General features: G+C 37.7%; 1 protein-coding gene across 1 annotated transcript; it reads right to left on the minus strand.

The window, feature by feature from the left end:
• Positions 1–2,805: 2,805 nt before the first annotated feature.
• LOC134610541 (serine/threonine-protein kinase N2-like) lies at positions 2,806–14,980 on the minus strand. The gene is made up of 17 exons (XM_063453504.1): positions 14,875–14,980; positions 13,403–13,588; positions 12,736–12,845; positions 12,171–12,314; positions 11,579–11,654; positions 7,900–8,908; positions 7,145–7,268; positions 6,775–6,911; positions 6,579–6,654; positions 6,398–6,489; positions 6,113–6,295; positions 5,848–5,910; positions 5,511–5,587; positions 4,922–5,064; positions 4,149–4,259; positions 3,157–3,234; positions 2,806–3,023 (listed from the first exon to the last, which is right to left on the minus strand). Exons 1-17 carry the CDS (start codon positions 14,978–14,980, stop codon positions 2,829–2,831), a joined length of 2,910 nt encoding a protein of 969 aa, XP_063309574.1. The 3' UTR covers positions 2,806–2,828.
• Between the last annotated feature and the right edge of the window lie 8 nt (positions 14,981–14,988).

Raw genomic sequence — 14,988 nt, forward strand, 5'->3', positions numbered from 1 at the left:
GGTTTGTTTTGACTGAGGCTCTGGCTGCTGTCCTCTGTGTTGTCCCATGACGTGGGTACCCCTTCAGCCGATGCCCAGCATAGGAAAGGGCGTTAGAGTGGCATGTAAGTCCTGCTGGGGTTGGGCAAAGTCCAGCTGTATTAGGTCCGGTGTCGGCCCCATTCGCCTATCGGTATGGGTACCTGGGGTTACGGTGCTGGTAGTTGGTGCCCCTGTCTTGGGCTCTGGATCTCCCCATGACGTTGTCAGGTTCCGGCGCCATGATGGGAGTCTGCTTCTCGGAGGTTGCTTAGCGGGTCTCGGCTTCATGCGAGGTGTAGTTGGATCCTGCATGTCCCTGCGAGCTGTCATCACTCCTTGGTGCAATTGCTTGCAAGCTGGCAGGAGAGGTCTCCGTCTTTGGCGCCATCTTGTGATTGCCTTAGAATGGGGGTCAGTGCGGCTGTGGACAGCATGTGTGGGTCTTTCTCTGGGTAAGTTTGTTGGTTTGTTAACCTGCCACTCTCTGTGTGCCAGTTTTGCCCAAAAGGTGTCGAAGGTTGCGTCCAGCCTTGTCAAAATGTCGGTCCCCCCTCCACAGCTGTTGTGGTCTCTCGTGGCGTCTGCCATTGTGTGGGCCTGTATGGCCTGTATGGCCTGTATGGCTGGGGGTTGCTTGAGAGGCTCTGCTATCTCTGCTATCTGTGTCTGCCGTGGCCATTCTGTCTGGCGGGGTTGGACCGGGATCATCCCCACCGCTCCTGAGGGGGGGAGCGGGCGGTCATTGGCTCAGTGCCTCCCATGTAGAGGTGAGGAGAGCGTCCGCCTCCCCCGGCCCCATCCACCGCAGGCCGCAGTGGTCCTCTTTGGTTCATGCTTGTGGGAAATACTTGTGTCCGGTGTCAGGAGATTCACCAGGGTGCCCCCAACGTGGGTAGCGTATCCCGGCATCTTTTTAGACATCAAATCTGAGTATTTCCTGAAAATCTGCTTTGGCATTGGAAGCTTTTCTGCCATGCGACCGTTCAGTTTGCAGGTTTAGGCAGTTTGCAGGTTTATTTTTTTTTTTTGTATGTTATTTACATATTTATTCATATGATATTATTGTTACTGTTATGGAAACAAATCGATCTAAAATAAATATCATTTGAAAAGATGTGCTCACAGTGTGTTTACTTTAGAAGTATTTGATTCTTATCTCCACACTGCAGGCTTCAGCAGGATATTAACAGAGCAGGAGACACATTCTAAATTAAACAGACTGTGCAAAAAATAGGAAGGTTTCTTTTGGCCTCAAACGGACACTTTAGTAGGCGGGATCTAATGCGCATGTGCACACATTAATCAATGCCCATATGAAAAAAGCAATGCTTCAGTGCAAAGTATGAGGACAGCATGTTTTATGGAGTCAAACTTTGTGAAACTGCAGAAATAATAGAGGCAGTCTTAACCCTGCAATGTAAATGTTGCGGTTTCTTTAAAACTGTTTCACATTGCAGAGGTAAGTGGGACGGGGACACTACACCAAGACCACTGCATGAGATTGAGTGGTCTGGGTGCCTATAGTGTCCCTTTAAATGTGAAATCCACTTTGAATTCTCATGTTAGCTCTGTAACGGTAACTTGCTGTTAGTTTGTTTTTGAAACCAACCACCAAGCTAACGGGATCTTATTTTATGTGAGTTTGGGATACTTTTATTTTTTTATTATTTCAAATTCAATTTGGTCTTAAAGGATTTCTTTCATTTTTAAGGACACCTATTTCAATGATGGTATTCACGGCATTGTTTGACAACACTGGATCATCTGAGAAATGAGAATGTATTTCTTAACAGCAATAGCTAGCTAAACAGTAGGTTAACACAGCCTTAACATTCTTGAAAACAGAAACTAATTTAACTTGAAAACAACCAGAATCATTAAATGATGGAATCATAATCCCACTCCTTAAACCATCTTCTCTCTTTTAAACTTAAAGAAAGATCAAATCCCAGGGGTGACATTTTACATGCAAGGGCTAGCTTTCTACCATTAAAATCCCAATGCTTGTGCTGCATTATTCCTATTTAATGATTTTATCATATTAGATAGGTTACAAAGTCCTTCTAAATGGACCACTCAACCAGGCATGTTCCAACCAGTCTTGTCCTCTGACGTCAGCGCTCTCCATGCTACCTCTTCCAAAAGCTGGTCCATCTTCAGCCGAAGACCAAGAATGGGCAGGCAGTGGGGATTATAGTGCATTGATTAGCTCTGAGCGCTGACTCAGATTCAAGCTCTGGCCAGCAAAAGTAGGTCAAACTGTCAAACTGGTACCTGAACATTGTAAACTTGTGCTAAATACACCCGCGCCAATAAAAATGTAAGTTATCTACACAGTCACACACCTTGAACTAGTAAAAAACATAATAACTTAACTAAATACAGAATGACCCTAGCAGGACTGCGTGTGATGTTTGTGGGCATAAATCCTATAGCAATTCATACTTTATTTGAAAATGAACCCTAAAAAGACTCTTAGTCCTGGAAACTTGGAGATCTAAGACATAAAACTACTCGCCCAATGCACATTACCCAATGCACAATGTATGAGACACTTACAAACATCCTTTCCAAAAAGGTATGTTGCCTTTTACCATCTGCCGATTTTTTTTTTCTATCCTTTCTATCCACCTCTTTTCTCTCTTTAGTTCTATAAAACAGTCGCTCTTCTGTTGGACACATTTTCCACACATATACACTACATCAATGAAAATAGTAATCAAGTTTTTATTAGAATAAATAATGACAGAATAAATAAATGTTAATATGTTTACTCCCGCCGAGTCCATCCTTTTCTGCCTCAATGTTCAAATCCAATCGGCCACCCAGTCGAAATCTTGGAACAGGTCTTGGTCTTCTAAAGGTGATTCTTCCGGTGGTGTTAGAATGGGGTCCAGTGTTGTAAAAGCTCTGTCGAAATGACTGACGTCCTCTGGTCCGGCAATGGATGGTACAAACTGATTTATGATATTCTTAGAAAGTAACGCACTCCAGTCTACTCCCTGTTAAAAAATAAAAAAGATTGAAGAAAAATAAATCAGGTGTGCCACGATATAAACCAGTAAACTAATAATTTAGAATAATGACCATTATCTCTACACATCCATAGATGGAATTTATACAACATGGACATACTTTGAAAAAAGGATGTTTCTTGACAGCACTGGCACCAATCCTGGCTCCTAGACGGGTTCTGGAATTTTTATTCATAAACTGCAAAGGGGGGAGGAGAAAGGAAAATGTTATTTAACCTAAAAATCTGAGAATTAAAGGCATTTTCTTGCAGGTCCTGTAAAATCTGCCTTTATCAGCTCAGGCAGAACATTTACTGCAGAGCTCCATACACAGTAGGCACCATGTCACAATGGCATCATGTTTGGTGCCCAGACATTGCTCTGCCCTGATCGATGGCACAAGTCATGCTAACTGCTTGTATTTATTTAATTCCCCAAATATAAGTTTAACTTCTTTTAGACCAATGTATTTGTGACTGCTTGTTCTATTCTGTTACTGCCAATCACACAGTATTTACAGAGGACCAGCTTTGTTTTCAGAGCCTTACCACTCAAGCTGTCCAAGCCCACATTCACACACAGTGTTAGCAGCTACAACAGAACGGAACAGGCAGGGGCACGCATCGATCGTCCCACAGAATGAAACGTGTCTGTTCTATGGAGCAATGTGCATAATTGATAAGAGTAAAATTCTTCATATAAAAAAGGAAACAATATGATTTACTTCTTGTAAAATCCTTCCAAACCTCCCCAATGCCTTGACCCTTTCAGTATACCTTATATGTCACTTTCTAACGTCTGTCAGAGTTCAAACAAGGTGATAGGTTGTATGATGTAAGACGCTGAGCTGTGATGTCATACATCATTAAAGTCATGCGAGCTGTACTGTTTAGAAGCAGAGCTCCATGAGGAATCTTTAATCCTGGAGCTTCCAAGAGCTATAACATCACCATCTGCTTATCTCCTAACAGACATAACTACTAATCTAACAGCTCTCAGACTTCCCAAGGCAGCTCGTCAGCAATCCATTCATCAACAGTGATTGGAAATTCTGACCTCCGCTTACTCAATATGTCAAAATCAGAAAGCAGTAAACACACGTTGGCAACTTACACTTTTTATTATTGAAAACGCTTCTACAGACAGGAACTCCGGATAGTCAGGTTCGGTGTTAACAACCTTATACGATATCTCTCTCTCTCTGTCTTTACCTGTAAAGGGAAACTAGTAGAAAAAAAAAAAGCATTTTAGATGCACATTGTAAGATGCAGAAGTTAAATGTTGTGACAAATTAATTATTCACTAATTTATTAATTTATCATTCTGCTAGACATTGTCACACACATACAATAAAAATCACTGAATAATATATACTGCAATGAGAGTCATGAAAAAATAACGTATTGATGTAAACCATTATACACTGTGTCAAGATGGCAATAGCGTTTATAGCACTCACACTCCTGAGAGCCCATAATCTGCTCTGTATAAATGGCCCACACAGAGAGGGCACACGGTCTTCTCAAACTGTGACAAAGAGAGCACCCACTGTGCAGGGCTGGCCTGGGATCTACAGTGGGTAAAGTCTCTAATGTAAATGGCTTTCCAAAGCAGAAACAATAAATAAAATATTAAGAAATTGAGAAAGTATTAAAGAGATAAAATCAGTTTAAATAAATTGGAGAGGGAGGTATTGGGTTATGATATTTAGATAAGCACTATAATGAGCTGAAGTGGTTATGGTGCTCAGCTTGTCCCTTTAACCTTGACCAGTCTATAGTTTGAAATACTATCAGTTTCATCAATGGACTGGATGACATCACACAAGGGATTTTGGTTTCCAAAGAAGGAATCTTACAAATTGTTAAAAAATATGCTATACCTACCCTTCCACACAGCATGACATAAATTACTACGCCCAGACTCCACCAATCAACAGATCTTGTGTACGGATTTCTCTCAAATATTTCCGGCGCCATGTATTCCAGTGTGCCACAGAAAGAGTTGGTTCTATCGAGGAATCCCATCCCTCGTAAATAGAGAAAGTATAAATGTACATCGGTAAATACACAGATAGATGTTGGTTTATTTTGCTGATATACAGTATATTATTTTTTATTAATTTCATGTAATTTGTTTCTAATTGATATTAGAATATTGCTGCAAGGGGTTAGTGTGTTGTAGCTGCAGATTCTCTGTGAAATTTCGTACAAATGTTTCCATGGTTTTTACGAATCTGTATCGTGTTCCAGCATCTACTCTGACTAGTGTTCCAACATCTCCCGAACCTCTCACTGGATGTGAATTCGTACAATGGCCCCTTATTTCATTTTACATCAGTATTTTATTTCATTGCTTTGTGTTTCATGTATACTTTTATTTCGGTCTGCAGTTGGATGTTATTTGTCTGTGGCTAATGTTAAATTCTGTAACTTTGTGATAAATTACTTCAGCTAAATATATCATTATTTTTACCTTGTTTGCTAAGACCAAAGTCGGTAATTTTGGCGTAACCGTCCTTGTCTACAACGATATTCCGCAATTTAATATCTCTAGATTAAAATATAAAATTTGAGTTTTTATTATTAATTACATATCACTAAAGGGTACTTGGATTACAGGGTTTTCTTATTTAGAATAAATAAATGGTTAGATTTAAGGACTTATCTAATTTATGATAAAGTTAACATAATAATATTACTAATTAATTAAACCACAGACAATATTTTAATGGCAGTACAGTAAATACGACAGAACATTTCTGGGGACAATATAACTGTATGTCCATCTTTAGATTTTCCTGTACACTTACCTGTGAGCAATCTTGTTCTGATGTAAAAATTCGAGGCCGAGCACACAACAGGCCGCATAAAACCTGTAGAAAATAGAATAAGTCTGTTTTATCTTGGGGAAGGAAAGTTTTTGTACCATTGGACAGTTTAATTGCACCAACCTCTATGCTCAGACATATTTCCTGTATTGTCTTGTGTCTGTCTAGGCTTCACTGAACTTGTAGTCCAACTTAACTTTTGTTTGGAGTTCTAGCTGGGTGATTATAATCCCCAAACTATACTTACATAGCTCTGCTTTCTGTAAAAGCTGCCATGTTGTTATTAAGAGTTGACATTAGGTCTCCACCAGCGGCATATTCCATCACAAAGCAGACAAGATCTTCAGTCTGGAAACTTGCGAACAAATTCACAAGGAATGGGTGTCGTATGCGGCTTATGGTCTGAAAGATGTTCTTCTCATATTTAAGACTTGAAAATAAAAAGGGAATAACTAAATTAATCACTTTTGCGAACAACAAATAGGACTACCATCCGAAATATTTCCATTTTAAGTATTCTCCATTCACTGACCAGTCGATAGAATCAGATGCAATTATCTTTAGTTTTTTCTGGACTTTTAGGGCGAACAAGGTGTTTGTACGTTTGTGGTCAACAAGTAGAACCTGAATTAAAATGTATATATATTTGTTAGAGAACATTTGTTTAGACACCTTTTATTTCTCACTAGAATTGGAATTTACCCGAAACCCACCTTTCCAAAGTGTCCTCTGCCCAGCACAGAGAGACATTGGAAATCCTCGAGGCTCAGTTGAACTCCTCGCTGAATGCTGCAAAGAAAAGAACATTTTTTCTCAAATTTATAATTACTCATATAGCTCCCATCCTGATGAAAAAACAAATACCCAAAAACAACATGCTCCTATAACACACAGTATGAGTTATCATACCGTGGGTCCTCATACTGTTGCGGATATTGAAGGACACTGTTTTCCTGATTGGACACTCTACCATCATGCTGAGGTGTATCACATGGCACGTGGTTTGAAGTGTAGTCCCTAGAATAATCTTGGCCTGCTCCAGAATCCTGTAAAATAAAGTTAAACATTATTAATAACAACGTTCCATTAGCGCTTGTAGTAATAAAACAATTGAGGATCCAATCTATGTACTAAACCCAGAGTTTAAATATGCCCATGATTTTATAGAAAACATTCTACACAGAGCTTGCAATTATTTCATGTTCATCAATAATGAAGTTTGTGCTAAAGCGGAACAAAAAACAAAATAAGCAAGTTAGAAAACGTTATATATCTTTACCCGATACAGACTCTCTGGGATCCTAATATGATGTCCTGGCTGATCGCTGCAAAAAGATGTATGATATGCAACAGGAGACTCTTCTGGTTCAGATTCAGTGTCCGATGTTACTACAGGAGAAACGCTTTAAGAATGAAGAAAATGGTATTTATTTAGATGGCACCTTTTAGATCTGATATCATCATATCTTTATAGTCAGAGTGTCTTAGTGGAAAATTCTGTAACATCCAGTGCAATGTTATAGGGATTCCCCTGGAATATCTATCACTAGGGTCGTAGATTGCCATGTTTTATAGGACACGATGATTATGTATTGTGTGAAATCAATTGATTAATTATAGATGGAATCACGAAGGATCTGCCGTGATTAATTACTGTTTTTCACTCTGGTAACAGGCGAATTCCACATTCTGCTGGGAAGAACTTTCAAGTCCCGTCAGAGAAAATGTAATTCATAAACTTTCTATAAAAATATTTTGCTATGGTAAGCTTACTTGTTACAAACAAACTGTAGACAATGTTAATGATAAGCATGCTGGGAATTGGGCAGAAAAAAATGTTTACTGCCTTAACCTCACCCATCTTACTCTCACACGCAAGTTTTTGTGTACATAAAGAATAACTTTAATAAAAGTCAAGCTTATTATATAAATAAAATGGAGTGAAGGGTGGTAAAGGGGAGCAAATAAGGAGTTTATGGTAAATGTGTAGCCGTTTTAACAGCATTGATGAGAAAGATGAATATGTGAAAATACCTAATTGACCATGATGACTCTTGGCTCCCAGTGTTAAACACTGGCAATGGAAGAAGGTCAATAGCTCCATCCTCTGACACCGATTGGCTGGTCTCTTGTGAATCAGTATTGTCAGTGGGCGGTGATGACTCCACGCTCTCAGTGTCAAATACTGGCAATGGAAGACTGCCAGATATTATATCCTCCTCAGATGCTGATTGGATAGTCTCCTCAGTATTGTTAGCGACAGCCAGCGGTGATGACTCCCCGCTCTCAGTGTTAAACACTGGCAATGGAAGACTGCCAGATATTATATCCTCCTCAGATACTGAATGGATAGTTTCTTCAGTATCGGTATCGATAGCGGGCGATGATGAAACCACGCTCTCCGTGTCCGATACTGGCAATGGAAGACTACTGAATACTATATCCTCCTCAGATACTGAATGGATAGTTTCTTCAGTATCGGTATCGATAGCGGGCGGTGATGGAACCATGCTCTCCGTGTCCGATACTGGCAATGGAAGACTACTGAATACTATATCCTCCTCAGATACTGAATGGATAGTTTCTTCAGTATCGGTATCGATAGCGGGCGGTGATGGAACCATGCTCTCCGTGTCCGATACTGGCAATGGAAGACTACTGAATACTATATCCTCCTCAGATGCTGATTGGATAATCTCTTCATTATCGGTATCGACAGCGGGCGGTGATGGAACCACGCTCTCAGTGTCCGATACTGGCAATGGAAGACTGCCAGATATTATATCCTCCTCAGATGCTGATTGGATGGTCTGTTCAGTATCATTAGCGACAGTAGGCAGTGATTGAACCACGCTCTCAGTGTCCGATACTGGCAATGGAAGAACGTCAGATGTTATATCCTCCTCTGATGTGGACTTGATGTTTTTTTCTGCATCGGTATCGACAGCTGGCGGGGATGGAACCACGCTCTCACTGTCTGATACTGGCAACGGAAGGACGTCAATAGCTGTATCCTCCTCTGCAGTGGGCTGGAAGGTCTCTTCTATAAAAGTAACACAGAACAAAATATAAGTATTGTATATGATCAGTAGTAAATATATTAATTACGTTCACCGCATTCTAAAAACAAGAAAAAAAAGTAACAAAATCTCCAAACCTAGAACTTTGTTTCAGCCAAGATTTCCATATTATAATAACCATGACTCACAATGAATACATTTCAACAATGTTTAGTGTTTAACCCCTTAAGGACTGGACTTTTTTTGCGATGTTGTACATTTGCGACCAGGCATCTTTTTGACACGTTTGTGGTGTTTGTGTTTAGCTGTAATTTTCCGCTCTCTCATTTACTGTTCCCATACAAATTATATATTGTTTTTTTCAGGACAAAAGGGGCTTTCTTTACATACCATTATTTATATAATCTCATCTAATTTAATTTAAAAAAAATGAAAAAATATGATGAAAAATTGAAAAAAATACACGTTTTTTGAATTTTATGTGAAAAATCTTTTACTCATCTACAAAAGCGAATGAAAAAAACTGCTAAATAGATTCAAAATTTTGTCCTGAGTTTAATACCCAGTGTTTACATGCTTTTTGCTACTTTTTTGCATGTTATAGGGCTATAAGTACAAGTAGGATATTGCGGTTTCAAAACATACATTTTTAAAATGTATCAATAGTGACATTGTAACACTATTATCTGTCATAAATTGCTAAATAACACCCCACATGTACATATTTTTTTAAAAGTAGACAACCCAGGGTATTCAATATGGGGTATGTCCAGACTTTTTTAGTAGCCACTTAGTCGCAAACACTGGCCAAAGTTAGCGTTCATATTTGTTTGTGTGTGAAAAAAGTAAAAAACTAAATTGAACGCTAATTTTGGCCAGTGTTTGTGACTAAGTGGTTACTAAAAAAGACTGGACATACCCCATTTGCAATACCTTGGGTTGTCTTCTTTTGCAAATGGTATGCCATCATGGGGGTAATTCTCATTCCTGGGCTACCATACGCTCTCAAAGGCAACCTAACCAACCTGGCCATTTTCAATGTAAAATATTTGACCGATATATTTGACCCTGTAACTTTCAAAAACGCTATAAAACCTGTACATGGGGGGTCCTGTTCTACTCAGGAGACTTTGCTGAACACAAATATTAGTGTTTCTAAACTGGAAAATGTATCACAACAATTATATCATCAGTAAAAGTGCTGTTTGTGTGTGAAAAATGCAAAAAAATTCACTTTCACTGACAATATCATCGCTGTGATATGTTTTACTGTTTTGAATCACTAATATTTGTGTTCAGCGAAGTCTCCCGAGTAAAACAGTACCCCCCATGTACATGTTTTAGGGTGTCGTAGAACGTTACAGGGTAAAATACAGTGATAGCAAATTAAATTCTCTGGTCTTTCGGCCTGGGTTGGCAGGCAGGTCCCTTAAATTGCAATCAATAAAATAACTTAATTATGTAAAAATATTACCTAAATACGCACGTAGAATTTAAATATATATGCATATTTATATATTTGAAGTCTACGTGTATATTTATATAATTATTTATGTAATTTTGTATATCGACATATGAATAGTTCGCATTCTTTTTATTTATTTAAATATACATAGATATATATACAATTTCATTCTAAGTGTATTTTGATATAAATATATATATATTAATATCAAAATACAGTTAGAAGAAAATTTCGTATAGATATATAATTTTTTTTCAATTTTTTATTATTATTTTTAATTTTTTTAATTTAATTTAAATTATTTATTATTCGTATTTTATAATAATATATATATACAATATATATAGTTATTATATATATTATATATATACGTGTGCAAATTAATTATAAGTGTATTTTTATATTAATATATGTACATATTAATATAAAAATACACTTAGCATGACATTATATATATGATATATAGACATATATTATATAGGTATAATATATGTCTATATATCATATATATACACATATATAATAATATATTTTTTTTTATTAACTATAACTTTATTTTTTTTTATGATTTTACACATGCAGGGAGACTGCCTGTCAGCACAGACAGTCCCCCTGCAGGCAGAGACATGGACACCTATTGTGACCATGTGGTCGCCCTGTTGGGCGATCACATGGCCCCAGGGGTCCTAAACCGCCATGGGGAGACTGTCTGGGCTGCAGGCAGTCTCCCCACACCGGGAGCACCGCCGATCGCCGCCGGGGGAACGACGGCGATCGGGTAAGTACATTTTAAATTTAGGACGGTTCAGGACCGTCGTCGGTCGGCAACGCAAAAATGCCGTTGACGGTCCTGAACCGTCCTGCGTCCTCAAGGGGTTAAGAGGACTGGCATCCAATTAAAATAATGAGCTTCAGGTAGGTATGAGTAATGTAATCTGTGTATACTGCATATGGTATAAGATGTACATCCTGCGCTATGGCTGTTATAGTGGATGAACATGTATCAGTCTATCTACCTGTAAGAAAATTAAATGTGAAATCCCACACTGGTTACTGAGCGCATTCACACTGCTTGACAAGTTTTCTATCACACAGGGGGTTAGTACTGGGGTACACGGGTTCACCTCTTGTCAGTAACCAAATAATAACCAATTCTGTCTCATAGATGCCTTTAAAGGCCCCTGGGCAGTTTGGTTTTTAATGTGAGACATGTTAAACGAACACTTGCCTTGTTTTTTGGAGAAGAATTTCTGAATTGTCTGAAGTTTTGGCCTTTTCTGGATGGAAGCATTGGAAAATGTCACCTATTTCAAAACAAAAAACAAAATAGTTAACAGCGGGAAGGAAATGATAATATCCTCATTGTGCCAAACCAACATATAAACAGACGCACAAATGGAAAATAAGCTTCAAATCTCTTCCTTACAGCTAATCACAATAAGCAAAGCCCTTCATTTACTTAAACAGTTTAGCATTCGATAGTGTCCTTTATCTCAAAAATAGAACATTTCTTAAGATACTATAAGCGGTCATGTAGGTAATGACGTACATTGAAAGGTTTATTCGCTAAACACTGACTTTTGTGAATTGAAAACTAAGTTGAGCTAAGTCAAGATGTGACTATAGTGGACATATTTTGCAACTCCATTAACACTTCAGTACAAGTTAATATTAAGTCAATAGACTTCTTGGCGCTCTTATATTTTTACATTTAGAGAAATATGTTGGATAAATTAATCGTCCTTTTGTTTTCTGTATAATTAAAACATTTAAATAGGTAAATAACTATAAATTGATAGTGGCCTGAGATTGGTTCTCACCTCGATGAAAAGGGTGCCCTGTGGCTCCAGCTGTAGACACAGTTCCTGCTTCCGGTTCACCAGGAATTCTTCCAACTTCAGCGTCTTTGTGGCACACAGTGATCTCCGATCGTGCCAATATAAAGACAATTCTAACTCCCGAGACTATGTACACATTAACAAAAAAAGGAAAGAAAAGTTATCGTCTATATCACTTATTCTATTAAAAAAAAAAATCATAATTCCTAAATTAAGATAAACAAACCCAATGTATAATAACTCTCTAAATCATAACTGGATAAAGACACATTAAGGTCCTAAAAGGTTTAGAAAACGAGTTCCAGTTAAACTGACTTAGACAACTCTTTACAGAATATGCAGATTTATGAATTAGTATAAATTCTTCCTAGGGCCACCAATGGATGTTGATTAAGAATGTAATATTCCTACGAACACAAAATAAAAACAATAATACAGGCTTCCGCATAGCCAGGAAACGATCACTGGGGTTTTATTTTCTATTTTTCACTTTAGTCAAAATGTCTCTTTCTAGGGTGAATATATTTGAGTTTAATGACATTCATACCTTATTTAACTCCAGTTTAAACGTCTCATTCCAGGATGGATTAGACACAGTTTTCCAACTGGTTGAACCCACTGGAATCTGGTCAATCTTCAGTTGAGCACGGACCTCGTCTGTAAGGAAATTTCAGGAACTCAACTTAAAAGGCTAAGAGTATTTTATTATAAACAATTCTTATTGAGAATGTAATCAACACACGGCCATTGTGACAATACAGCTGACAATATAAAGTTATTATCTTTAACCAAAGCTCTAGGAGTTTGATTTTATTTGTGTAGCTGGCCAGGTACTATGGTTGGAATATAAACAAGGGGAGATATGTGAAAAAAATTATACAAGAACATCGTAACGAAAAACATGTTGAAAATTATATTTTTGTCCTCTGCCTTTTCTATTTGGTGAGTAATAGTAGAGGATGGAGATTGTATGATGAGTAAGTCCCAGTTGTGGTAAAGTAATTATTATTATCATTTATATATTCCGCTGCACTTTTAAAAAATTTTAATTGGGGGTCGACCTGCAGCCCCCCAGTACCGAGATATAATTATTCAGGTTGATTTTCCTTGTGTGGCTAAGTGGGAGAGCAGAAGTTCGACACCCCAGATATTGAGTTCTGTTATTGAGCGTCACTGGACACATAATGGGAATTATAAGATAAAAATCACTGTACTGGAAAAGCCAACAGTCTCTTGGATTTTCTGACTGCCGACACGGTTGTTTCGTCTGATCCGGCTCATTAATGAGAATCTTCTTTGACGTGTCCTCTTTCCTGGGAGAACAACTGACGGTTCTTTTACTCTCCCAGGTACATTCTCTAGAATCTTGTGACAGCCCTTTACTTTCACTTTCAGGGTACCTGTCAAAGAATCAGAATTTATATTGTAACAATGACTGTTACATTTTCACTTGTGTCATCACAGGAATATATTAACTCTCCTCTCACCAAATGTTCACTCAATACATTTCCTACAATAATCAAATATCAGATTCCCTTATGGATTCCACCACCCCTCTATCATCTCTGTAAACCGGCATATTTATAGAAAGAAATAGACCTTCAGCAACCATGAAATATGCATCTTATGTTACAGGGAACTTCATGGTTGGTCTAAGTAGGAAACACAGAATATTCAATAATAAGGCAGCTTTTACATCTTTATCGAATATAAATCAATCAAAACAGAATTTATAAACAGATAAAAACTCAGTAGCTTCACTTAGTCCCTGCTCGATCCTCAAAGAAGGTTTATGTCACTTGTGCCATTAGTGAATAAATCTATATTATTTGTAGATCTTTCTAAACACACACGGGAGTAATTCAAAACAGAATGCAACAAGTCCACGCTACACAAGTTGAAACCACAAGGAACCCATTTCTGGATTAACCTTTAGACATAAGAGGACACAAAGATTATGCCAAAAAAGTAAAACAGAATTCATGAGAATAATTTAGAAGATAAAAGAAAAGAAAAAGGAAGGGACTGGAATGGAGCCAGAAGTTGCAGAACCTCCTGATTTGGGGGTTAACCCCGGTATAAATGTACACAAAGAGAAAAGATGGAGGATGCAACTAGGTGCAGATATGACTGAAATACAGTTCAGTGAAATATTCATTTGTTAAAACTTAACATTTAATAGATTGCCCAAAAAGTCCAATTGGTGGACTATGAAGAACAAAATAACCCACAAAAAATGTATACAAATAGTGCTATACAAAGAAAAAAACAACACACAAAGATAAATATAAATAAGAGTAATGACTAAAAAAGCCCACTAGACTGGAACCTTAATGCTTTCTCGTAAACATACGGGATATGGAAAACATAGGTAGAAGGTGTCAGAGCTCTATATCTATGGTAACTATTTATATTAATATATTATATATTATATATTTAAATATCCTGATGACAGATTATGTGTGTGCTGGTTCCATATTGTTGTCATGTAAAAAAATGTCACCGGTCACCTTTAAATTTGTATTTACGTCATACAGAATTAAGTCTGCTGGAATATCGGTTGACTAACTGTGTGATCACAGTAGACAGACTTCACAGAGATGGAAGCATGCTCTGATACTTCAATGTTAAATATATTTCTCTAATTTCCTTTATTGAAATATCTTTCAGAGGCAAAACAACTTACCCGTTAGTGCTGTGGGCTTGGATATGTTGGAATTAAGGGACAATTCCTCAGTGGTAATACTCTTCCTGGGGTGGCTATCAGGAAGTTCTTTCACTAGTTCCTCCATGGAATATT

The sequence above is a fragment of the Pelobates fuscus genome, chromosome 5 (genome assembly GCF_036172605.1).
Source record: "Pelobates fuscus isolate aPelFus1 chromosome 5, aPelFus1.pri, whole genome shotgun sequence".
NCBI classification, from domain to species: domain Eukaryota; kingdom Metazoa; phylum Chordata; class Amphibia; order Anura; family Pelobatidae; genus Pelobates; species Pelobates fuscus.

Bases quoted from the DNA above. Each gene is read 5' to 3' on its own strand.
- LOC134610541 (XM_063453504.1), bottom strand. From the start codon at position 14,980: ATGGAGGAACTAGTGAAAGAACTTCCTGATAGCCACCCCAGGAAGAGT. The intron at 12,846-13,402 runs GTACAGTGATTT...ATTTCCTTACAG, and splicing joins AGAGACTGTTGGCTTTTCCA to ACGAGGTCCGTGCTCAACTG. The intron at 6,490-6,578 runs GTGGGTTTCGGG...ATTTTAATTCAG, and splicing joins GCAGAGGACACTTTGGAAAG to GTTCTACTTGTTGACCACAA.